Below are 27224 nucleotides of genomic sequence, written 5' to 3' on the forward strand. Positions count from 1 at the left end.
GGTCTAGTCCACAGCAAAGAGTCAGGTGAGTATCAAGAGCTGGACACAAATCTCCCAGACTCCACATAAGCTCCACTTCATGTGGGAGCATGGCACAGTCAGCTCTCATTACATCCCTGTGAGTGAACTCGATGCCTTCCCAGCTGGGCTGAAGCCAGATTGGCTGGTGGAGACCCAAGGAATGGCAGCTGCTCTGGGGACTCTCTGCTTCCATGAGGGAAAATCCCTCCCCAGTTCTCTGACTCTCCTGCATGCTTTCCTCGAGGCAGAAGGGGGGGGGGGGGGGGAAGTAGGTCTGTCCCTTATGTGCTCCTGCATGGGAGAGGAGGAGAGGGGTGAGCTGTCCTCTGTCATCCTGGGAATGACACCCAGCCCATCAGGAGGGCTGAGCTGCAGCTTTGAGTTGCTGCAACAATCATCAGGGAAGTTACCTGGGCTTGAGAGGGGACACAAATATTGTCTTGAAGCTAAAACAGATTGAGAAGCATCTATGAGCTTGAAAGCCAGGGGACTAGTTTAGGCTCTGCCTGTAGACAAAGGAAACACTGTCTAGACTAGTGGGACTGAACCATTGCATGGAGACAACAGTGTCTCAATGAAGGAGAGGGAAACCTAGACACCTGGCTTTGACTGGGCATCATCTGCAGTTGGAGTAGATGATCATTGTAGGTCACTTCAAATTGAACTATTCTAGTCTAGTCTAGTCTAGTCTAATTTAGTCTATTCAGTTGCATGTGGCTATGGTTAGGTGAAATTAATCCTGCAGCACTCTAGGTGAGCTTGAGTCTGCTTTAGCCTAACTAGCTGTTGACACATCAAAATATTCAAGCAGTCAATACACCTGCTTGACAGTGGCTGGGGAGCCAAGTGTTTGCCCAGCTTTGGAGGTGGGCTGAGGGGAAGTGCATCTGAGACAGTGTGAGCTTCTGAAGTGATGTTTATCACTTCCAATAAGCTTTCTGCATCTGTGACTTTGCTCCTTTGAACTTTCCTAAAAAGAAGCTAACCCGGATACATCTCTTTGAACTGCAGATATCGTAAGGAACCTGCAGGTAGCGCTGTTATGTATGTTATATGTATTCCCACTGTGAGAAACCATCCTGACCTCAAATAGCCTAGAGTCAATAGAGAAAAAACATGAACAGGCAATGGGGGGTAGTGAGACAATGTCTTTGATGGTGTCCAACAAATCAGTGGAAGAAATGATGGCATAAAAGCTGAAGGAAAAACAGGAGTGAACAGGTTATTATAGTTTAACTTCTTCCCAAGGAGAACCTGGGGTATTTTTGCATAGGTATTTGTAATATTCAGTCTGCATTATAATTGTCCTTTGAAGGACTAAGCTTCATGAGATGAATAAAGAACAGTAATGCAATGACATAATTTAATTTCAGAGTATATTTCATATAACAACATAAGTGTCTTGTTCCCATTAGCCTTGGAGGCTGTGTCCTTGATTTCAACACTGCATTGATGCTGTGGGAGCATCATCAAACTGGTAGTGATATGGAGTGCCAGACTATCTGTTGTACTGAGAGGGATGCACCAGTTTAGAATGGTGCTGCCTGCCAGCATTGCCTCTGAATGCAGGTAAATGCAGGCCACAATCATGGATTTTAATGGTTCTGTGAGATGTCTGATGAAAAGCGTTTCTCTGAGACATGTTCTTATGAACATTTCTCCCAGTTTCTGTTAGAGAACATTAAATAAGAGGAGTCACTGTCATATATGATATATATCCAAATTAAATAAGGAACAAAGAGCTCAGCAGAAAGAAAGTGCTTCTCTAGTGTCACTGCAAGTACATGCCACCTCCTAGAATGTGAGAGAAAGGAAAAAGCATTGTAAAGTTCTATAAACAGTAGTTAAATCCTTGCTAAAGACCAGAGACATGCAAATGCCACTGTATCCCTTCCAAATTTTAGAGTTACCTCCTAAGAAAAAGCTATTAATCAGAGTAAGCTGCAAGTTGGTTTTCATCCTTTGGTTGATCCAAAAGGCCAAAACTGGATGACAATTTCATTTGGAGGTGAGGGGATGCCACCAGCTTTCCCAAGACATAGGACTGCAGACACTGCAGATCTGGTGACGAGTGCTGGTCAGAATTTTCAGATGTGAAAAGAGTGGAACAACAAGGGAAAATCTTGATCCACCTTAGAAAGGAAGATCACTGTCCCTACGACTGATATCAAAACAGACCCATCACTGCCAGTGGCACTTTTCAGCTTCCTTAAAATCTCTAGGCACTGGGGGGGACCTAACATATCAAGAATCTCCAGAGCACTAAGAATGTATATTTTCCTTCTTTGTAGCAGTGACAACCACGAATAAGTACAATTTCTGCTTAGATTAAAGGACAAAGACCCCTAGGAGTCCAGCATCTTGGGAAAGAGATGTTCAGAGCTACATATCAGCAGCCTAGATGATTATTTACCATGATGTTGCAGCTTGAAGTGAGTGTTGCTTTTATGAACAACTTTTGATTTGGCACCATGTGCCTGTCTGATGAATGCCTGTGAGCCAAGAGCCAGCTTTGGGTTAGGGCTTGGTTTGGGAATGCTTTAAAACCTGAATACTTTTTCTGGACACCTATTAAGGAGACTCCTAGAGCTATTTTATCAATAACCGTGAGGGTACAAAGTACTGTGTCAAACTCATCAGAGTTTTCCTACAGCATTTTTCTCCCGTAGTCCCTGAGAACCATCTCCAGGTGATCTTCAAAAGAAGTACTGCTTTTAAGCACTCACAGGAAAGGAATTATTTACTCATCACTGGAGTTGAGATATGCCATCCATGTGCTCACTCACCCTGCACTCTCTTTACTCTCCCTCCAAGCCCTGGGTCATCCAGATGACTGCTGTGTGCCAACTGAGGCAACAGCCCAGCCATTAGTCACTCTGTGGAGCACTGGGGCTGTAAGATACATCTGTACTCACCCAGGTACAGCAAAGGCAAAACGTTTCCAAGTTTTCTGCAGGCTGTTACTGGGAAGGAGAAGAAACCTCCTGAAAATTGGCCTTACCTGCAGGAGGATCTCTCTGATGCGTTGGCTCTGCCAGGTTGTTGTCTTCACCACCATGCAGTGGAATTTTGAGGAGAGGTGCATTGGATCCCTGATGGCAACAGCTGTCTCCTTGCACACTGATTCCTTTGTCATCAGTGACTCTGACTAGAGAGCACATTGTGACCTGTGAGTTGTCTTGTTAATGTGCAAGTACTGGCTGTTAAAATCGGCAGAAGAAAAACAGGAAATATCTAAGTTTCCAGCCCAGAGAGAGATTCCTCTCTGTTGAGCTTCTGGCTGGGGCTAGGGGATCATGAAATAGGGTGTACAAACACAGTGTGCAAACAGTCTCTGACTTATGTTGAAATGGTTTGTTTTGTTTTAACTGATAGCACGAGCCATGTGACAGACACTGACAATGCACATGGTGCATAATCCCTGCAAACAGCTATCCTGTCAGGCTCACCAGTTAAACAATACCTAGGGAACTATTGCAACAATTTCTCCTAAATGTTTGCCACAGACACAATTCATATCACTGGTAGCTTCAGGGTAATTTCAAGGGTCTGTATTTAGAGGACTGGAAAATTTTGTCCAGACTAAAAAGCCAGAGAGCATGATCTAGTAACTCTTCTCAGGAAATATGCATCTTTAGATCCTATTTCTTTTTGGGTTTTACTTGGGCTTATTGAATCAAGTGAAAACAAACTACAGCTTTTTATTTCTATTTGTGATGGAGGGGTTTGGGTTATGTTGTGTTCACCCGGACAAGAAGCTCCAGTGCTACTAAGGTACAGTCACAAGAAGAAGACGTAATAAAGAGTTTGAAATGTGAAACCAAACAGGACATCAGCATCAATCCTATTCAGCAGCTGATTCTGATCAGTGGTGACATACTGCAGACTGCTATTGCTGTCTGCCTACCAATACTGAGTGTCTCTGTAGAAGGATGCTAATGTGAAGTAGGCCTGTAACATAGAACTGGAGCAAAAAGGTCAAAGGAATGCAAATTGTATGGAGATATATAATTTAGACATGATGGGGCCTGATAAGCACTAAGCAGGGATTTTATAGACTATGCTTCACACTCAGCTCTGCAAAACGCACTGTCACTTACCTGCCATTCGTATGCAGACTGTCCTTTTCCATGCTACACTTCTCATCCCTTTCTACCTTAAATGAAGATCCATCTTCTCTTCTTGCCATTTCAACCAAAAACAATAATGAGGGAGATCTGCATTAACTCAGTATCTGCTGTTGGTCTCCACTGAGTGTATGAGTATGCATGAGCCCCCTCCTGCTCTTCCAGACAGCTCTGACTGAGGTACCATACTCCTTCCCTGAGAGCCTGAGAGGAGGCTTCTCTTCTGTCCTGCTGCAGGGCTGCCTGCTACAGGGCTGCCATTCTTCACCTTTACTCTTCATCTTTTCTGCCATCTACGCTGCTCAGACCTCCCTGTACACTGAGGCCAATAGGAAAATCCCTGCCATCAGTTAGATGGCATAGCCCCCATATCAGACATGAAGATGTGGAGCAACCAAAACATTCTGTAATACTCTGTCTCATAGCTCTGCTCCTCAGCTGTGGGTGTTTTATCAGCCATTACCCTGTCCACAGATTGTAATAGCATGTAGGAATGTGTGTCCTTTAACAGCTCGTTGTTTAATTTGTCTTAGTAATTATGCTCATCTTGTTTTAAATTAAAAATTTGGCTCAAAAAAGTTAATTCCACATATATGGCAAAATCTCGCAAGAAAGCTGGGGAGGGACTTTCTACAAGGGCATGTAGTGATAGGACAAGGGGTGATGGCTTTAAATTGAAAGAGGATAGGTTTAGATTAGATATTAGGAAGAAATTCTTCACTATGAAGGTCGGTGATCCACTGGAACAGGTTGCCCAGAGAAGCTGTGGATGTCAAATCCCTGAAAGTGTTCAAGGCCAGGTGGGCTGGAACTCTGAGCAACCTGGTCTAGTGGAAGGTGTCCCTGTCCACAGCAGGAGGTTTGGAACTAGATGATTTTTAAGGTCCCTTCCAACTCAAACCTTTCTACGATTCTGTGATTTCAGAGCTCTGTGGTATCCCGTCTGCAGCATGAAGGTCAAACAGTGTTCATGAAAAGTGTGTGCATTAAATGGAAAAAACACTGGCTCACCGGCACGCTGTGAGGGGCAGCAGGGAATGGGGAGCCATCAGGGTGTGGGCTGCACCCACTGAAATGCTCCATGGATTGGCACAGCACTCAGTGTGCAGCAATAGTTTTACCAGTGTTCTCAAAGCAAGTCTAAAGCCACTGAAAACAGAAAATCTGCAGATGATGCTGGTGCAATATCAAGCAGTGGCAAGAGCTGGGCAGCCATTCAGAGCTGGAGAATTTGCATATGACCAGGAAAAAGCCATTTTCCCTGGTGCTGTACTGGCCTTTGAGGCTGGCCACATGGTCAAAAGTGTGGTCAGCCCATGTGGCTGGGATAGCTGTGGGTGCTTGGGGCAGGCTTGGGAGGACATGGTGGGCAATGTCATGTAGATGCTGTCAAGCAGGTGGGGTGGCCTGGGATTCTTACCACAAGGTCCCATCAAGGAAAAACTTTTGCTGAGTTGCTGCAGGAGCAGATAGGATTTTCATAAAATCACCATTTGGGTTGTTCATGAAGGAAACATGAAGGGAGGGTTCATCATGAAGGGAGGTGGTGGTGCTTTAGAGTACTTCTCCTCTGAGTAGGGCCAAGGTTTTCACACCAGATCCACGGGACAGGGGACTGCAGCCTAGGAAGTAGATGCTTGAGAAAGGATTATGGTGACACAGTGTCAGCCCCCTCTGAGACACTTTGAGAAAAATGCATTTTCTGTGTGCCTCAAGAGAGGGGTAACAAATAAGTCGGGACTGATCTGTATGCACAGCATTGGGAGACCATACTGAGAATCTCTGAGTGGTTCAGAGGATTCAGAGGATTAGAAGCAGATGTGAGCTAGGTTATTCTGCTTTCCTTTTAGTCACTGAAGGTACTTTTGGAGAGGGGCATGTTGCATCCTATCTTGGGCTTTATAAAGGATGTAGAAGCGCTGCTGAAGACACAGAAAAGACAAAGAAAAAGGATGTATGTAGAGGAAATGCTGAAATGTGGGAGCTTCAAAGGTTTTGGGATGTTCAGACTGCTGGAAATAAAAATGAAACATTGTTTGATTGTGACCTGGAAAACCTTGACAAGAAGAAAATACCAGTTAGTGAATGGCTCATAGCTCAGGTCAGAGAAAGGTATAGTGAGTTCCAGTGGTTGGACACTGGAGATGGAAAATTTGAGTAAGAAAAAATAAGGCGTTGACATGAACTTGACATGAGTAGCTACTAGAGTAGGCAGTCAGGGAAGGAGCAGGGTCTCCACTTCCTGAGGACTGCCAGCATCAGCAGGATACTTCTCTGGAAGACTCTCGTCAAACACATTGCTAGGCTCAAGGAGGAGAACAAGAATATCACATAGTAGCTGTAACATGTGTGGTGAGGTGAGGGAAACTGCTGTTCCCTAAAGGGCTTAAACTCTCTGGATCAGTGAGTGAAAGGAGTAGAATCTCATTTCATCTTGCTGCAGTCATCAATTGTTTTGTTGAAAGTCCCCAATTTAGACATATGGGTCAAGCAGAAGGACATATAAAAAGGCTTGTGGGGTATACTGTCTGTCACTGCACTGAGCTGGACTCCTATGGGAATTACAGAAATGCAAAATCTACTTATTAAATTAAATTAGTACCACTAAGGTGTCAATAGATAGACTCATCTGGTTTTCCAGAAGGAAGACTTGCTGCTAGAGCTGCCATTTTCCAGTAAAAATAACTATTATGTACCATGTATGCTTTTTACAGTCACCCATCAAATACCAGCTTATACCAAGAAATGGTTTGAATGGGAGATGCAGAAAATAGGACAGCCTAATCAGAGGCAGGCTGAAATCAAGGTCACCATACCATATTCCATGTTGAGATACAAACCAGCTATTCTCTGGGACAAGAATGCAAAAGTTTTTCAGCATGCAAATTATGCCACAAACATTTGTATCGTGTTTTTGTGGTGCTTCCCCTACCCCTGCCTGCTGTCCCCAGCCTAGACGCTCTCTGTGCTGATCTCTGTGTCAGGTAAAGGCAAGTCACTTCCCTTGCTTGTGCCTTACAAGGAAGGTCATCAGGGATTTACTGGAATGACATGAGAGCATTTGAGACCTTGTATGTGCGTTCTCAGCTTCACCCCAGCATTAACCTGTATCCTAGTAGAATAAACTAGTTTCAGCTTTATGCCATTGGTTCCCCTGCAATACCAAATCCAGGAAAAAAGGTTGAATTGATTTCCCAAAAAAACAAGTCAGACATTCAGACATTCATTTGGTGCTCGCCTTAATTTTCACACTGACAAGATATATGCGATGGTTTTAGAATAAAAAGTAAATAGCAAAATTTATGAATGAACAAACCCATTTGAAATGGTCTGACTTTCTCTGGAGAAAAGCTTTTTTTGTTTATTTTTTTAAAGAAAATCAGACAAGAATTTTGGGTGACCAACAAGTTCAGAAAACAAACTGCTGGTGTTATGCTGAACTGGTCTATTAGTATGGATACCAAGAGGCACTCTACTCATCATTTACACTGAGAAGGAACGGTTTCACATGCTAATGCCCTCTCTCAATCAGTGTCCTACAAATGGAATATAACAGCATCTTGCAGTTTTGCCTGGATGCTTGCAATCATACAAGAAATTCACACTAAATTCTCACCTTTGTGACCTGAGAAGAAGGTAGGTTTTTAAAAAAGACCCCAAACTACCTCTGAGCATAGCAGCCCCTGGAAGATGTCTTATCTTGGTGTTGAATCATATTATTTTCAATAGGGTTCATGTCAATTTGAAAGAACGTTTTAAAAAGACAGAACAGTTCCTCAGTAATTATAGCTATGCCAGCTTAATTTACAAACTCCCATAAGTCTGTTGACACATGGTAATAGTGGTATTTAATCATTGTTCTAATATCAGATTTCTACTGCTTTGGTACCTTTGGTGTCTTTCATTGCCAATTTCATCCTAAGCGCCCTTTATTTTTCAAAAATGGGAAAAGGAAAAATTTCTCCAAGACATGAGTGTCTGGAAATGCACCATGGTACAGGTTTCATTCTCCTAGGAGAGTCAAATGTTTGTGTCAAAACCTTTGTATTTTCCAATACAAATAGAAAGGGGAAAGGGAAAAGGGGAAAGGGGAGTGGGAAAGGGAAAAGGGGAAAAGGGGAAAAAGGGAAGGGGAAAGGGAAAGAGAAGGGAAGGAAAGGGGAAGGGAAGTGGAAGGAGAAAGGATGATACTTAATTGACAACTGCTCAGGAACTTAGACTGGTCACAAAAATATAGATTCCCTGTCCGCAGTGATCCAGAATGAAGTCAGTCATTCTTAGATACCCTTGAGAAAGTCTGAAAGTCTGATTTAAGAAACAAAAAACTGAAAACTTACTTTCTTTTGCATCACAGTTTGCCCATGGGGGAACCACCAGATGCACTATTGAGAGCAACAGAGGGCAGACAGATCTCTTGGTACTAAGTGAGAGCCATAAGTCAAACACTTCTGTTCTTGATGCTGCAGTTATTCACCACATTCTTTAAACTATGCGTCAGTTTTTCCAAAACAGATCAAATTAAAATCTCTAAAATTCAATCCCTAAATATGCTTATTTTAAAAGAACCAACAACCATCACCACATAGAGTTGGTGCCCCTCTTGCAAGCAACAATCCTTTTATCAAGAGGAGTAATAAGGCAAAGTATACATAGCTTTTCTACCCATGGTGAAATTCTTAGTTAGCTCAGAGCACGCACAGAGCTCTGCTGGGGCCATGGGCAATGCTGGGGTTCAGACTGGTGAGCCTGATTCTCAGATGAGTTTTGCTCCCCAGGACATGCAGAGAGCCCCAGGACCAGTAGGAAGGCAGGAGCAGAGCTGGGTGGTTGGATGTGCAGCATAGCCCTGGGGTGCTTCTTGCCCCTGGACCTGCTCCAGACAAACCTGGCCCTGGTGAAGTGTCAAAGGGAGGCTGGGTGCAGCCATATATTTGCATGGGTTCTGCACTCACTGTCAGTTGCCGGAGTCAGAGTTCTCTGTCCACACCCTTGGGCTGAAGCAGAGTTAGTGAAACCTAACAGGAACAAGAAAGGAAAACAAAGAAAAAAAATCATACATCTAAGAAATTAAATACGTGGTTTGAAATATTTTTAGTAGAATTAAATTGCATTTGGAGCTTTCCCTCGCATCAAGCAAGACAGCTATTAAATATCTTTTATGTGAACTGTAGGAAGATTTGATGCTATACACCATTAAAACCAAATATTATAATTAATTTCCCCCCATGGCCAGTATGAACATCTTATTAATCATGCAGCACCCACTGCAAGCTATTTCTAACATACTGTTTTTGTCCAGTCCCCCAAACTATTGCAATCCATCTACTACTTAAATTTCCTGTAATGGATTGTAAGAAGTCCTCTGTGCAGCATACTGAGTGATCAGAACTGGATTTTTTCCTGCTTTTTCAACATTTTCACGCATTATTTTAATGATTCATGTTCTTCAGTTTTTTCCACGTGTGCTTTAGGGAAAAATGAAAATAACCCACCTTCAGCATAGGCTCAGACTCTCAGGAGAAACTGCAACTTTTTGTTGTTATTCTAAACAAGATTTTTTATTGAAGAAGATCCAGTTAGAGTCATTCCTGTTCCCTGTATCCTCTGGGCAGGAAGTCTCTTCTCAGGCTATTAATCATTTCCTATTTTTTTCCTATGGAAAAGGAATAAACAAACAAACAAAGGATCATCATCAGTAGTGCTATTCATATTACAGACTCAATTGCCAGAGGAAATATATAGATTTTCATAAGAAAATTTATAAATCTTTATCTAAATATATAAATTTTCATTCCTGTTAGCATAGCCATTTGCAGGTCTGCACTCAACAATGAATTTCAATGCCAGTGCTGTAAAAATGTCACTCAGCAGCTCTGTTTCTTCTGCTTCTTACTGGTAATAGATCGTCTAAGAAATCTGGACACGTTCATTTTGCCAAGGGATCGTGTGTTGCTGGAGGTAATGCACATCAGATGAGATGTCACACTCTCAGAAGTAGTGCAGAGGCGTTAAGACAAGTCAAATTCTGGGCTGCCTATATTCTCCTTTACCAATCAGGGTGTCAGGATGGGGACTGAATTTATAAATAGTGTAACAGGATTTGTTGCATGACAGAAGCTCTTGGAGAAGAGATATAGGTTAGACTTCTTGCCTTATTACACCCCAAAGAAAACTGATTATGTATGTTCACAGTTCAAATTAAAGAAATATGTTTCGATGTGGAATGATAGGGAGATTTCAGAAAAAGAGCGCTTCAAACAGCACATGCTGAGGATTGTAATGAGGGAAGCAGAGAACAGCAGCTGCCTGTGTTTTGTGCTGCACAGGTTTCAGAATGCCCTGCAAAACTTTACAAGTGTTTTAGAAACAACTGTCTCCAACTAGCACTAGTTCTTGGTTCCCATTTGAAAACCATTTTCTTGTCAGTGGTAACTTCCCCTAAGAAGGATTGAGAAGAAAAAGCTCTACTGGGGAATTAATGAGAGCCAGAGACATGGCTGTGATTTCATTGCAGCTCTAGAGGCACTAGTGGAGCAGGGAGGGAGGGCTGTGGTGGGATGTTGTATTGGGTTTAGCTGGGGAGGGCAAGTGTAGCAGCAAGAAGACAGAGTCTAATGTGTATCTCTTTAGCTTTCTGCCTTTTGATCTTTTTGCCTATCATGATTTGACTAATCCTTTAAATATATTTTGCGTTCATTTCTCAAATAACCAGCAGACATATGGTGCTAATGAGAAGTAGAGAGGGTTTGTTTTTTTAATGATCAAGAGCAGCTGGTAAGCAGAACGTAAAATTAAAAATGGAGGGGAAAAAATAAGCCCGAGGGGATAGATAAGGTTATTAATCACAGCAGAATTCCTCAGTTCTCTCTTCTGATGAGAAAGATCAAGTGGAGTGGGACAGCAGCGACCTTGAGACAAGTATGTGACAGCCTATTGCACTAGGTGAAAAATAAATGACTGTCTGATACATTTGACTGTGTCACAGCTCTCCGTGGCACCAGAGGTGCTCTGCCCTGTCCCCATGCAGGCAGCCTTGCTGGCAGCAGCCCCTCCAGCTGTCATGGTCCTTCAATGAGGAGGGAAGCCTGAGACCCCATGTGGGTGCAACATGCAGAGGCGCAGGTGAGCTCAGAGCAGCAGTGATACATCTGAGAGGAAAATCATTTGAAAGTGGAAAAAATTGCTCCAGTACACCAGGGGTAAATTTGCCGTTTCTGAGTGGTGCTGCATTGCTGGGAGGGTTTGTGGCAGATGCTCACAGCTTTCTTTAAATGAAACCCACTTCATTTTCTGCTATTTAACCATGTCATCTTAAACAACACAGAACAATAAGAGAGCATTCCCAGGATGCACCTCTTTCTGACCAAACTAACACAGTCTGCCCAGCAACCCAGAGTTTCTGCTGCACTACACTGCTATTTTTTAAAATCAAGCCTGTTTCATTAAATGACTTGGGGCCCACCTAACCGTTTCAGTGCTAACTTACCTTCACCAGGACATACATACCTTTCAAGACTGCTGCGAATCCATCTGCCCCTTCCACTCAACAGGACTTGTGTGCATTGTCTTGAAGCCTGTTCCTGCTACAAGCCTCCTGCTCACATGGTTACTGTTAACCTGCCATTGAGTACCTCATACACCCTTCTAGACAACACCTGAGTCAGGATGGAAGTTACTACAGGCATTACCTGTCCTCTGATGTGGGGAACCCCAGGTTCTCAGGGACCCTGAGCGCCTTTGGCTGCATTGGCTCCACGGTTGAAACGGTCACTGTCTATCAGACCCTGCGCTCTTTGCCAGAGAAACATATGTTGTTTGTAGACACAGCTAACTATTAAGGGAAGTCAAGTTGTCCTCTGGTCTTTGCGCATATCTGGCCAGAAAAGATAGAAATTATCTGACCTAGTTTTAGATGTGTATATGTGAGCCAGTCCTTAGGTTTTTCCTGTAGACCAAGGACAGAGAAAGAAGGTGGGACTTTTCTCCTCCTGATACAGATATGATAGGTTAACAGTTTTAGAAACTTTTCCCTACTGTGACCATTTCAAGGACAAAGGATAGTCTCACCCCTCTATGTGCTTACTGGAATACCTTTTGATCCCAGTAATTTTTAGGTAGAAATACAATTGTTATTCCAATTCCTTGCTCCTATCAGCAGGCTAAGAATATTTATGGACATCAGTGTTGCTTTCAGAAAACCGATGGTCCTTTTGGTGCTGGAAATGGTGGGGAGGGACAGGCACGGCCCAGTGAATCCTTTAGCTAACATTTATTTGAAAGGATCCAGTTTGCATCCCCTGAGATCCGCTTTATGATGTGCAGAAAAAAGTGGGTGGCTGCAGTGTGTGTTCTTGATCTGAACTACAGCACTGGTGTGGACATACCTTAAGAGCATTTAACAGACTGCAGCATGAACATTACTGTGGACAGCAGGAGTTCTGGAACACACGCAGACGATCAATATGATCAGTATGATTTATTATTTAAATGAGTTAGTTTTTATACAGTTAGTTTTTTCTGGGTACGTGATTACAACAAGGTGATTGGATAGCTCAGTCTGTGCATGTGTCTCATGCCTTTAGCTTATTGGTTCTGAGGCTCTGTCCACGCGGCCTGACATCATTCGTGCCACCCAAAGTCCCTCCCATCGATCCGCCTTTAGGGACTTTCCCGAGATTTTCCAGGTGCCCCTTTATCTCCAATTTGCCACAACTTTCAACTATAAACACACTATTTTCTCATACCTTACAACTATAAACATACAGTATTCACACAGCTAACAACTATAAACATGCATAGTTTCACACAGTTTGCAAGTATAAACAGAATTTTCACACAGCTTGCAACCTCCAAAGTTATGTCAAGTGAGACCTAGTGCTTCTTAGAAATATCAAATATGGATTGTTCATAATGTGTCCATTTTCCTGAAAATACTCCACACATTACCCACTGCCTGTTCCTGTGGCACTATTGGTCTCACAATTATTACGCTGAGAGATGATGATGATTTACAAAAAACAAAAGCGTACTCTTTTCCAAAAAGCATCTTTGGCAAATTATATCATGCCCTTGATTTCCAGAGTCAAATGGATGCTGCAGTAAAGCGACTGCTCCAAGCAGGAGTCTGTGCCATGTCTTTTCCTCCTTGAGCTGTGTGGGCACCTTTCATTCCTCTGAGGTGTACTGGAGGTTGCTTTTTGTTATAATTGAATAAAATGTAAACTGTTATAGCTACCAGGGTAGCAAACCAACCATTGCAACAAAGTATTATGACTTCTTTACTAGGTGAAATCACAAGAATCTGGCTATAAGGGAGAAAGCTCTTGTTTGAACATGTAATTTGCACCAGTGGTAGAGAGAATCCCCACAGTTGAATGACAGTAACAGGCTTTTTCTGTTTAACGAAATATAAAAAATATCTGTCTAGATCAGCTGGGTGAATAATGGAAGCACTCAAGCTCCCTAGGGACACTGTCACTGTCTTGCAGGATTGGACTTCTTTTGCATCTGGGATAGGAAGAATGGAAAAGGCAACAGTGGAAGATGATTGTGGTGCTAGCAACAGTGAAGAATGGGTGCAGACATATTGGGTTTTGCCCCCTGCACAGTAACAACCTCTCTAGGAACAAAGAGATGTTTTGTGCTATGGGATTTTGTGGAAAAGAGGGATGTGAAACTTCAGGGACATAGCTGAAGATGCTGGGTTCAGAGGGAGAGGAAATCATTCCAAATCCATTTGCTTCTTATATCAACCTGTAAAGCCTTTGGTGGACATAAACATCAGGCATGCTGTGGCAGCCCCAGCTCTCTGCCTGTAAAATGCTCTCCTGTTGTATGCTCAGTCCCAGCAATCTCTCCAGGAAAAGGCTCCACGTGGACATTCTCACCAGGACTGAAAAGTGCTATTTGAGCTGTTTGCGCTGTGGGATTCCCAGCAGCCCATTGTGGGGGATGCACATTTTCAAGATCTGGCTAAGGCAGCTCTCTCTTATTCACTCCCCTATGGTGATTATAGTGATACTTTTTGCTACATACTGTGCAGAAAGATCCCTTGGTGTGCCTGAATGTTGCACAGTGTACTGCAACACAGTGCTTCCTTCTGCCGCTCCCAGGCCCTCTCCTCAGTCTCTCAGAAGGGAGAAAAATGCTCACGTAAAAGGGATGTTTATGGTGATGTTATTCAAATGAGCAACATACAAATAAAATGATATTTAGGCATTGCCTTTGCTTCTCAATAAATTTCTCCAGGAAAAATTACCCACAGTGGTACTGAAGCCTCCTTGGGGGTCTCTAGCTGTTGGCAGTATTTTCTTTCCTGCCTGCTACAGTTTGAAGAGAAAAAACAATGTTCTTTATTGTACTAGCACAGCCCACAAACTTGCTGAGGCCCAGATGTGAAACACTTCTCTTAAGAGCCAGGAGGAGAAAGGAATCTGAAAAATGGCAAAAAAACATGTAAAGGGAGACATTTACAATTATATGAAGTTCCTCCCTCTGATTTAAATGTTTCTCTAACTTATTATGAAATTCAGCATTTGTAAGTGAGAATAAAAACTTGTTATATTGAGCAGTTGCAGGACAACATGTTTGTGTAGAACAGAAATATTCCAGGGCCAAAAATCAATACTCAGAGGGGACTGAATGGCTCAAACTATGGGTAAGCATATAGAGGCTGCTATCAAGTGCTTAGCACTTTGAAATTCACCCAGGTCAGTAGAAATGGAAACTAATTTCCAGCTAACACCTTTTCTAAGGCCATTTGTTAGAACCTGTCGAGCTGATATGACCTCTCTTTGCAATCTCAAGAGGGCAAATACTTCTATTTCCTACTTACAAGGTGTTTGTCACTGGGGCAAAAAGCAGTCAGCAGTTATAGTGGAAAAAATCCCCACCTAGCCACAGAAATAGATATAGTTCCTCCAAGGCAGGGGAATAGGATATTGTAGAAAATTTGCACAGCCATGGATCATGCATTGGAGAACAGTGTCGACTGTAGTCAAACTCACATGAGCTTGTGCAAATACAGGGTTTGACTGACTTTGTGTGAGAGTCAAATCAGTAAATGAAAGGTGTCACAAAGTACAATCAGGAGAGGGATTGCCTATTTGGCTTTTGAATCCCCTTTGGTGTTAGGGACTCAGGAAAGGCATTGAGACTCATCACCTGAGCAAAGCACAGAGCAGTCATCAAGAGCAGGTGACTGATTTGATTGATTACAGGATAGAAAGGCAGGAGAATAGTATTGTCTCTTTCAGGAGAGCTTTGCTTTTACTGATTAAGAACCCAAGGGCTGCTGAGCATGGACTTATCTCAGTCACATTCATTTCTCCAGCACAGTGGACTTGTTGAACTCATTAAAGAAAAAAGCCCACCACTAAACTCAGACTAGAGTTGATGACAATTGTAATCTATCAGCCACTGATAATTCCAGCATATGCTGGAGCTGGGGAATTTTATCTAACTCTAACCGGGAACTGATAGTTGGTGAGCAGGTCTGTCTTTGCCTATGGAGAAAACTCCCTTCTCTAGTGCTGAAGCATGATTAATTTACCTCCCAAATTATATCTTCCCCTAAGAAGATCAGTTGGAAAATGTTGTCTGGGAGCAAATCCGTAGACCTGGAGGTCAGCTGTGCTATTGACTGTGCAAGTCAGAAGTGCCAGAAAGGGCAGAATTACAGCTGTGACTCAGCTGGTGATGGTATGGAAGGAAGCACATTGTGAGATGGCTGGCTGGCTGCCAGGCCCCATGACCTGCAGTACCACTGGGAGTGGGAAGGGTGAAAGATCCCTCTTTGAGTTCATAGAATCATAGAATATGCTAGTTGGAAGTGACCCATCAGGATCATCAAGTCCAACTTTTGGCTTTGCATGGGACACTCCAAGAAGCACATTGTGTGGCTGAGAATGTTGTCCAAACACTTCTTGAACTCTCTTAGGCTTGGTGTTGTGACCACTTCCCTGGGGACCCTGTTCCAGTGCCCAGCCATCCTCTGGGTGAAAAATCTTTTCCTGATGTTTAACCTAAGCCTCCCCTGACTCAGCTTCATGCTGCTTCTTTGAGCCCTGTCACTGGTCACGAGACAGATCAGTACCTGTCCCTTCCTCTTCCCCTTGTGAGGATGTTGAAGAACACAATGAGGTCTCCTCTCAGTCTCTTCTTCTCCAGGATAAACAAACCAAGTGACCTCAACCACTCCTCATATGGCTTCTCCTCCAGTCCCTTCACCACCCTCATGGCCTTCCTCTGGATGCTGTCTAATAGCTTAATGTTTTTTTCTGTATTATGGTGTCCAAAACTGCTTATAGGACTCCAGGTGAGGCTGCACTAGTGCAGAGCAGAGTGGGACAATCACCCCCTTTGACCAACTGGCAAAACTGTGCTTAATGCACCCCAGGTCACTGTTGCCACTGCCTAGTTCCAGTGAGAAGACGTCCATGCCATTACAGCTGCACTTGCAAGCAGTGGATATGGTCAATGGCACATCCTGTCTGATGTTAGTGACCATGTTGTTAGTAGTTGTGAGACACATGTAAAGTAATGTAATGTCTCACAGAAACCTGTGAGACTGGACAAGACCTCACTAGAGTGGTTTTCCTCTCCTGTGGAGACTCAAGCTGGTATTTTCAGATCCAACAAGATATTTTTACACTTTGGGTCACTTGGTTTTGCTACAAATAGATGAGTATAAACATATTAAACTCTCTTTGTATGTCCCATTTGGGAGAATACCATAACCAGAAACTTCCAGGATCCATAAAGATTTAGGGATAGTAGTTGCTATTTCTCTTTGCCCACTGAGAAGGTGCTTATGATTCCACAGTGCTCTCATTGCCTCGAGCCTGACCCAACCAAGACTGCGGGCAGTCTATCCTGTACCTCTTACTCCAGCCTTATCATAAGTCATTCTTATTTACTCAGTGACCTATTTTCAGCTCTTTTGACCAGCAACAGATGACAAGTGGCCTGCAGCCATTCCCTGGCTGAGATGAAGCCTTGCATGTGTGCTGGAGGGCAACAGGCTGTGCTCCCTGAGAGACCCCCTGCTAGGTGACTGCTTCCCATCCTCCCTGTGTGCTCCTGGCAGGAGGTGACACGGCAGCCACCACAGCCTGGCAAAGCACAGCCTGCACGGGGTGAGGCTAATATCAGCTGGTTGTATTAGTTTCTTTACTGAGCAAGGAGAAAAAATATCTTCCTTTCTTTGCCAGCTGACTGTATGTGCTGTAGATTATTTCCGTCATACTCTTCGTCTGTATTACCTGCATTAATCTAGTACAGCGTGGGATGAAAATGTACCCCTGAGACTAAGCATGTACGTAACTTTAACTACCAGCTGCCAACATGGATGCAGTTGTCTCTTCAAAATACGCATAAAACCCCATGGATAGTGACATTAAGTAGCTCTCTTTTATGCAATGCAGGCATTACATTTTTGTTAGTGTGTTGACACATCGTTATATTTCTCAACAAGGCAAATTAGAGCAATGATATGAAGTTTTGTCTTGAGAGTTTGAGGATTTTTTATGGTTCTGGGAGCCAGCATTAAGATAGACTGTAAAATGGGGTATAAATATTATAATGATGAGTTATTTCTTCCTGCTTGCTAAGAAGCAGCAGAACTGGTGGTAGAAGCCAGCATATCCCATATGGATTACTTGCATTATATTTTAACAACTGCTGCATATATTAATTGCTTTTAGTTCATAGGGACAAAAGATAACGCTATGAATACTCAAAGGAAAACTTGCCTTTCATACACTACAGCCATGACTAACCATCTCCTCAGCTGCTTCCTTTTTCCTGCTCTTGCTGTGAAGACACCCATGTGGGATCTTCCTTTTTTTTTTTTTTTTTTTTTTTAATTATTTTTATTTTTTCTGTCATCAGTTTTGATGTCACTGTGAACATGTGCAATAATCTTGACACGCTTGTTCCAGGGTCTAGCTGCATGACAACCTTTGCTATAGGTGCCTATAAGAATGTATTCCCCTGTCTTTCTGATTGCTGGGCAGATGATGTGTATTGCTGGAGTCACTGTGGTACAACCTTGGGACTGCACAACCTTTTCTTCTCCTCAACTCCAAGAGCCAGGGGCATCATTTTGTCTGTGGCAACACAGCCTTTATCAAGAAAGAGGACTGGTATTGGGGAGCACTGCAGCCACCATGCCATGTTAACCGTATTGGGCAACACTTCTCCCTGCTAACACTGTTTTCAGCCCGTCTACTCTGACTATCTGACAGGTATCCCAACAGACTGACTTACAACACATCCCATAGAAAGGATATTTCCACATGAAAGCTGAACAAGCAAATGTAGAACTTAATATTCCACAGGACTCATTCCCTGCTTGGTTTCTACCCTTCTTGTTTCAAAGAGGCATAATTAAGCACAAAGATAATCAGGGCTGGACCTCCTGAGATCTACTGCTGCAAATTCACTGCCGCAAAAGCCATAGACATTTGTAGTTTCAGTGACTATGTTTAAACTTCCATGTTGCTGGATGCTGGCATCTGTTCAGGCTGCACCCAACCTCCTTGTCAGGGGAAGGCATGGGTGAGAACGACTGTGCCCTAATTTTTCTGTGGAGGAAGCCTGACTACATCAGCAGGGCACAATGCTGTGTGCTCTTTGTTTACAGGGGAGGCAACTGGAGATTATCTCCTTATATACATTTAATAACACATATGTTTAGCAGTATTTGCTGTTCAATAAACGCTACTGGTATGTCATCTGACCATCTGCAAACTGCAGGACCCATCATTCTGCTTTGCACCCAGCAGTTTGTGTTTCATCTCAATAGGACTTGTATTTTGCCACACATAATTTTACAAAAAACCATCCAGTCTTTATGTGACACTACAAAGCAGGAGAGAACATGCCATTTTCCTTGGTCATTTGTTCTATGTGTTAACTGTCTTTGTTCTTATAATTGTATGCCTTATTTCTAATTTAAACACATCTGACTTCAGTTTCTACCTGCTGCAATTAATTTTTTTTTTCCTGCAGGATGAAGAAGGCATGTGGTACTGAATATCTCTGTAGTCAGGTCACCCTCCAGCCTCCTTTTTGATACAGGAACCACAATGAGTGCTTTAAGCCTTGTGAGGTGTTTTCCACAGCCCTCAAATAATTTTTATTAATGTTTTTAAAAATCTCCAATTTTTTGGTCAGATCCTTCAGTTGAGCAGATTATTCCAGGAGCAATTTTTGTAAACAGGAATGATCTGAGCTGCCAGCTGCTGCCTGCTTCTCTGCACTGCTGCTGCCATCCCCAGTGAGACCTTGCTGCTCCCGCGCTTGTTCACTTTGACCCCTCGTCCTTTGTGCTTCAGAAACAGTGAAGACAGCATCTCTTGCTCCTAGATAGAGAACTTGATGCTTGACTGTTCTCAGCATTACATTTTGTATTTCACTTGCTTCAGTTAAAGGTAAATCCAGATAAACATCACAAGAATAACACCTTGAAATCACGGTTTCTCTCTGTGTTCTCTACCCTCATTACTGGGCTACAAAAGCTCATTTCTGTTCATTTTCTTTCTGATTCTTCAAATCCGCCCTTGGAATTGGGAGGACAGAACCGTAAAGAGGAGTCAAAGGTGATTTTGTGACACCCCTATTACTATCCTAGGGGTTTGGGTACTCCCTTGGCAAAAGGGTGTTCAGCCCCTCATCCAACCTGAGGAAGGCTCATTGTGTCTCCCTCTCCCTGAGTGATTGCTCTGACCACCAGACTTTCCTCTCACTGTCAGCTTAAAAACAAAGAATGAGGCAGTGTTGTGTGCCCAGCAGAAAGGTGACAACCTGGTAGCAGAAGTCTGTTTCAGAGGGTGCATCTCAGGCTCCCTTAGGCACCATGGTAGAGAGGCAATAAACTCAAAATTTGTTTCAGATCATCCCTTAGAATTTGTAAAGAAAACATGGAGTATTTAAAACCCTGTTCTAGGTGCTTTCCCCTCCTCATTCTCTGCAGAGGAATCTCAGAAGATTAGTCCTGGTTTGGAATCCTAAGACAGGTGACCAGACATGCTATTTAAGGCCTTTCATGCAACTGGAATCAAGATCCCCAGTTTAACAACACTCTAAAGAATGTTGTATTAAAGGACCTGAAATGTGCAGATAGGGGGAGTGCCAGTTATGCTTCTTAAAGAGCATTCACTTGGTAAATGGAGAACCTTTCAGCAACGATACTAAGTTACATTTAAATCCCCCCAAATAGTATTTTCTCACTTAATACAATTATTAGTGATAACAAATCCTGGTAAATATAATTGCAAACCCAACACTAAATTCTCCTTTTGCAGGCACCAGTGTCACTCTGGGGAGTAAAATGGTCATTTAGTGCTGTGAATGAATGAAATTTGGCCCATAGCTATTTGATTTTGGGTTTGAAATGTTTTTGATATTTTGTCAGTTATTTCTTTGAGACATAGGCAACTGCTCCAGTGGAGAAAATGGAAGGACACATGAGTGAATAAATAGTGACCAACAGCACACAGAAATCAAGCTCTCATGCACCGAAGTATAATACTATGCACACTGGCATGTCTCATAAACATCTTTGGATAGGACTGCTAAGGCTGATGATAGCAAACTCTGACAGATGAACCATTTGTATTGTGTGCCTTTTGCTGAAAAAAGCTGGAATTTTATAATTTGATTGCATAATGCAACAGAGCTCTGAAATTTAGGATGCTGGTATTTTAGGAAAAATGAAACGAAGAGAATGCAGACCATATTTCTAGATCACAGGATGTAAATACAGAGGGTTTCAGCTGTCGGTGCAAAGTTTTTCTATTGAGAGGTTCAGCAGGAGGATCTTTCCTTTGAGTGCCAGGCAAAATTTGATTTCCCTCCCCTTATAGTTCCATGATTTTTTAAAAATCAAAACAGTTAATATCAAGACAGGAAACACTGGTTTTTCGTCTCTCTTCTGTGAGCATTTTCCAATGTTGTTCACGTTTCTGACTCAGCCAAGGTCTTATCAATGAAAAGCTAAAAGGAGTTTGCATTGAATTAATTAGTTTGAAGCAGCCTGCAATGTGTACCTAGAGTTGTGATGTATCCTGGGATTTGTTACCAAAACCAGGGAAAGGTGTGTCTGTTGTAAATGGGATTGTTTATAAGGACTTGACTGACATGAAGTAAGAAGTTATTTAATCTGGCACTGCAAGCTTTGTACAAGAAAATTTTCTTTCAATCTTAGTTAAATGAAGTGTGTTGCTTGTATAGCTATATTATTGTCCCCTTTGGAAAGTAAAAATTAGATATTCTTGAGTGTTTCCTTTACTTTCCAACTGGACATTTAATGACCTGCGGAATGTGGCACCTGAAAACAGTCACTAATATATAAAATTTATAAGAATGATTCTACCAGAAAGTCAGAACATAAAAAGTTCCATGTTTTACTTCACATGTCTTGTAATTCTGGTATATCAGTCTCACCATTTATGGTCTGTCTGGCTCTTCACTCCTGATAACTTCCTAAGAGCACACAGAGACAGAGGTAAATAAAAATAAAAATAATTCCGAACAAAGAGATATTTGCCTTCAGCATTGCTTTTCTTCCTTCAAAATGAAAGCATTTACTGAAAAATTGTCATTAAAAGCAATGACAATACTAATGTTATCACTTGTTATCCAGAAGGGAAATTCTTCAGTCTGAATTCTTCAATTTCTGCTGAAAGTCAGAAGAGTATATAGGGGTCACTGGATGCATATCACTATTTCTGTCAAGTTAGTGGGAACAGAAGGACCTTTGATCGGACCTTGTGTTTTTATTTAATCAAAAGTTGCATTGAAAAAAGCAAGAATAGAGAATGGGGGTGGGGTTTTGTTATTGTAATTCTGCAGACTAAGAAATATATATCCCAGCTATTATGTCTTTGTAATCTTCTATGAAATAGAAGAAATTGCTGTAGCATACTTTCTAAGAACATATCTGCTTTGTACATTATATAAAAACAAGAAAATCTATTCTTGATCAAGAATATTTGCTTTCTGTATCCATTAGTCCCTATTCACCATTCTTCTTCTTATATCATGCAGAGAGCACATCTGGCATCACCTGCCCTACCCGGTCCATCACACAGTTCAAAGATCCATTGACACGCAACACAAATGATCAGCCAACTAAAAGTGACTCAGAAGTAATGGATTAGATTAATTAATTCACACAACTTCTAAGATAAAGTTCAGGTTCATTAGGAACATTTACTTCTTGGTGATAAAAAATCATCTGGAAAAGTGTCCTCAGCTGCTGCATTTGGGTCACAGCAGACTGGATCCACATTCTCTTTAGGTTTTCATCATTTGAATGAACTGCAGTTTTTTGCTCCTTTCGGCTTCTCAGCCTAGAATAGGCTCTTTGCCTCTCTCCTCATGAGATAAGGGTTTGCAGCCCAGCAGCCCCAGACTGCTTACGTTGAAGCTGTCTCTTCAGATTGTCAGAAGTTTAAATACATTTTTTCCAAGAAATTCTACCAAAAGCAGTCTGAATTTACAATTTTCTCTCCAGGGACAGCCGCCTAAGAGCAAACAATGCCCAGCTTTGTAGACTCTTTCAAAAAAATACTCCTGCTTTTAACTCAGAGCTGTACAGATTGAGACTCAGCTATAGAACACCTGTACACAATTCAATGCCTCATTTACCTCCTCCTTCACAAGTCCTCTGGGGAATACAGTGCACCACTGCAGATGGCTGCTTCTTCAAGTCACACACGTCTCCTGCAACCCATCTCCTCCCTCCTTGGCTGTTTCCGCAGTGAAAATGACCTCATTTCCCAGGCAATCAGCAGCAGGACAAGAGGGCACGGTCTTAAGCTCTTCCACAGGAGGTTTAGGTTGGATATTAGGAAGAAATTTTTTACGAGAGAGTGATCAGACACTGGAATGGGCTGCCCAGGGAGGTGTTGGATACACTGTCCCTGGAGGTTTTTAAGACGAGACTGGATGTGGCACTTAGTGCCATGGTCGCGTAACCGTGGTGGTAGTGGATCAAGGGTTGGACTTGATGATCTTGGAGGTCCTTTCCAACCCAGTTGATTCTAAGATTCTATGATTTCTCCAGAAGTGGATCCATCATCTCTACTATCCTGCTCAATTATCATTTGCTGGGAATTCCTCTTCAAGTGATTAATTCCCTACCAGAACAATCAGTTAGTGACTACTTAGAGAAAAGATAACCCTTAGCAAATTCTATGCTGAACCAAAATATTGGTTTTGTTGTTTGTGTTTTTTTGGTTTTGTTTTTTTCTTGGGGATTGTTTTGCTTTCTGTTTGTTTGGTTGGTTTTTTTGGTTTTGTTTGTTTGTTTTCCTAAGGAAGAGCCTCTTAAATGGGCAGTCTTCAAAGTTCACTCATCCTTATTTGCTAGTCATAACCACGTGCAAGCACTTCTTCCGCCACCTTCTGGGGATTTTCCTATGTGAAGCACCCCATGGAGACACATGCATCCCCTGAAAATAATACTATGTAAAATGGGAAGAATTCAAGAAATTCTTCCTCTTTGGTAACTTTAGTGCTCTGTGTATAGAGCCCAGCGTGTTTTGAGCAGCTGAATCAGACCCAGTCCTTTGAGACTGGTCAAAGTGTCCACTTCTTTAAAGCTTTGTCTTTCTGAGCAGTTTTCATTTTTCCATCTATGTGACAGTTTTCAGTGAAATGAATTGGTTTACTGTGTAGTAAACACATGCTAAAGGCAACGGAGGCTGGGTGTGGCACAACATTTGTTTTTCTTCATTTACCTGCACCAGGACAAACTGCTCATTCTTGATTTGCTAACTTTCATTCTGCAAAAGGCAGGATCTGGCCAAATGACACCCTTGCACCTTCCCACTGGCAAGCTCAGTCACCAAATATCTGCTTGTTTGGTATATGTCAAGTTGTTATATGTGTAAGACTTTGCTTCAAAATTCTGACAAAATACCAGTTCCTTTTACTAAACAGGCATAATTCTCTCAACCTCATCCATAGACAAGCTGCAAAAAAAAAAAAAAAAAAAAAAAGAACTTAGAAAACCATGCAGAAAAGTAAGTAGCATAAGAATGGGTGACATTTCCCAGAAATCTCAGCTTTTTCATACCACACAGACTTTCTTGTCACTTTTTTCCCAAGTGAACTGCCAGAACTATTTCAGACAGACGCCCCAGTAACCTTTGGTGCTCCCTACAGATCTCTCCTTGTCACAGAGATTACAAAAGCAGTACTCTCAAAGAAATCAGAAACCTTGTTTTCTGCAGAAGCTCAGTTCTTGATCTTCTCCAAGGAAACAGAGCATCCTGTAAGTCTCTATTCCAGATATAGCAAAGAGCATCCGCTGCAACTAGAAGGTGCCAGATGAAAGAAATTTATTTCCTCTACCACCTAATTTTATTTCTATATCTATATATTTATAAATCCTTCTTCGTTAGTATCTGCACAATGTAAAAAGTGAATGAAAGTGCTATGAGTTATATCTTGTTCTTCTTAGGTTCAGCTCTGGGAAAAATGCGAGAGAAGTCATGATCACCCAATAAAAGATGAACAAGAGGCTTGGATCCCCTTGGACGTCTGCCAGTGGATATTGGCTGATTCTCTTTGGAGAACTCATTTACCTAAACAACTTCCTTCCTGCAGTAAGTGTTTTGAGGCTGTTGATACCCACAAAGTTGTCATGACCTCAACTATGCACCTCTTCTGAAGGATGGTTCCTTGTGTGGCACTGTAACAAATGCTGTGTGGAAGCATTGGTTCATAGTGTCACTTACAGAATCAACACTTCTACTTGATGATGAATTGGATTGCCTCTCTCTCCTTTATCTTTTAAGACCTATAACTTCATTTAACATTATGAAGAAATTGTGAAACAGGAGCCCCAAAGTTGTTTTCAAAAATGGAAATGCACTTTATATGAATGGAATCTTATTTGTACCAGTTGCTGTACAAATAAGTGTAAAGACATGATATGTACACTTGGAGAACTTCAGTCTAGAGCTACAGCCTAAAGGATATTCATGAGAAAAGCTTCAGAGACCACACTAGTCCTTGAAGGAGGGAGACCTGTTGTTGGCACATAAGACAATGAAAGCTGTAGTTAAGAAAGCTATCCAAACAACATATTGGTATGAAGATATCCTCAGGAACGGTTTATTTTCCTTAAGGCTAACAAATATATATAAATTAAGAGAAGTAGACTGGACAGGAAGGCAAAGTTTGGACTTCAGACATGCCTCTGGACTCCTCTTTATGCTTGCAAAATTGAAGAATCTGTGGGTAACTGCTAGAAACACAAAGATTCATCAGCAGTTTTGGACACCCACTGGCATCACCAAGAGGACAGTCATATTTATCCCTTATGTGATCAGCTGTTTTTGTGTCAAGAGGGAAAGACGTGACTTTTTCCGAAGATCGGGTGATTCATGTTAGAGAATGATTTCAGTTTTGTGCATGTTCCCACAAAGACTGTTTTCCAGGTGCTGGAAAAGAGGCAAGCTGAGGTTTATCTTTATTGGCTCTTCCACAGTGCACACCACATCCTGGAGTTAGTCCTTGTCATGTCTTGAAGTCCTGTGTATCTGTCCCAAGGACGTTTGCCTGCTTCTGATGTCTATGATGACAAAGCCCTGGGAAAACTAATTGACAATCTCTAAAGAGGATTAATTGAAAACAACTACATGTGGAGTCATAGCATAGAGGAGTTTGAGTGTCTTTGTTACACTAAATGTTAGACTTGGAGAACATTTTAAAATGATTGTGGAAGCTCTAGAGGTGAATTAATCAGTGTATGATTCCTTCCCCCACTGAGAGTAGTACTTGAGTGGGAAATTATTTTAAATAGGCAGAATAGAGTAGGTGTTATCAGTCTGACTGTCATTTTGTTCAGTTTGGGGAATCTTACTGGTCCCTAAGGAAAGAGAAATCACATTCCTTTACTCATGCTGTGCTAGTAAGGGATGATATGTTCAAATTACTGGGAACATTTGTTGTATTGGATGCATAGCAGGGAGAAGAAATAGCTCTCTTAATTATCATCCCACTTTCTGAAGTACATGTTGGTACAAGCTGGGCTGAAAATTTATGAAATAGAAAGAAAGAATAATAATTGAGAGAGAACTTTCTCAACCCCTCTGTGAGTAGGTACAGGCTGCCAAACTTTGGGTTAAACTGCTTGGATTAAATGCATGGCAAAGTTTCAAATCAAAACACAAAAGGAAAGGATGAGCTAAAAATACCCTTTTATTGCTATAAAACAGAGAGAAGCTGTATATCTCTTCTCATGTTTGTCGTTTAGATTTTGATGCTCTTTGTGGTGAAGTGCTGAGTGAAAATTATAACTGGGATATAGATACTGGAAAATGGAAATGTTGCTTGTCAGCCTGTGTAATATAAGCTGTCACTCATTCAGTGGAAGCAATTCCAGTTTTAAATGTCCTTTATGATGCTTCTTCTGCCCCTACACCTTTTCTTTCATGCTTCTTTCAGAGACAACAGCTTGCCATGAGATACGTGTTATGTATTTAATTCTATTTCCATTGAAGGGAAGAAAATCTGAGTGCCTGGTAGTAAAGTCTGTCAAGTTTTCTTTTGACTCAACATGTAAACATGCTGTTTGACCTTACACTAAGAATGTCACCTTTCTTTTAATCCAGCTTTCCAGAAATACAATAAGACTTTAAAAGAACCTTTTCATATCAAAAGGTGTTCTAAAGTACACAAAGGGTCTCAATTTTGTCTTGGCTAAAAATATGGCATCGGACTGTGGGAAACATCATCCAAATACATCATATTTCTGAAACCTATCCATCATCCTGTTCTCATCATTACAGATAAACACAAACACATGCAAGTAGTGTATTTTCTACCTGATGGTACATGGGATAGATCAGAGAGAAATTACTGAGCTATTCCATTTGGATTTGGGATTGTAACTTTTTCACTACTTCTTAGCATGTAACCTGACAACTAAAGAGAGAGAAAGATGTAATGGGGATGTTTTTCTTGCCTGCCCATATACTGGATGAGATTCACCTGATCAGAGGTTTATATTTAAGTCTGAGGCATAGATTGCCTTTACCGTCAAGGGAGAAGAATGGA

General features: G+C 41.9%; 1 protein-coding gene across 2 annotated transcripts in view; it reads right to left on the bottom strand.

Annotated features, from left to right (window-relative positions):
• The window catches only part of LOC127467670 (vitelline membrane outer layer protein 1-like), a 44460-nt gene extending 38786 nt beyond the window's left edge, over positions 1-5674 (bottom strand). The window contains exons 1-2 of one of the 2 annotated variants that reach the window (XM_051779879.1): positions 5569-5674; positions 3023-3221 (exon numbers count right to left, since the gene is read on the bottom strand). In XM_051779879.1, coding sequence (XP_051635839.1) covers positions 3023-3157 — 135 coding nt within the window. In that variant the 5' untranslated portion in view covers positions 3158-3221; positions 5569-5674. Of the gene's footprint in view, positions 1-3022; positions 3222-5568 lie in introns of those variants that run through there. The other variant, XR_007903243.1, reaches the window with a different exon arrangement.
• Between the last annotated feature and the right edge of the window lie 21550 nt (positions 5675-27224).

Source organism: Manacus candei, unplaced genomic scaffold (genome assembly GCF_025592945.1).
Source record: "Manacus candei isolate 608988 ecotype Guabito, Panama unplaced genomic scaffold, ASM2559294v1 h1tg000014l, whole genome shotgun sequence".
Taxonomy (NCBI): Eukaryota; Metazoa; Chordata; class Aves; order Passeriformes; family Pipridae; genus Manacus; species Manacus candei.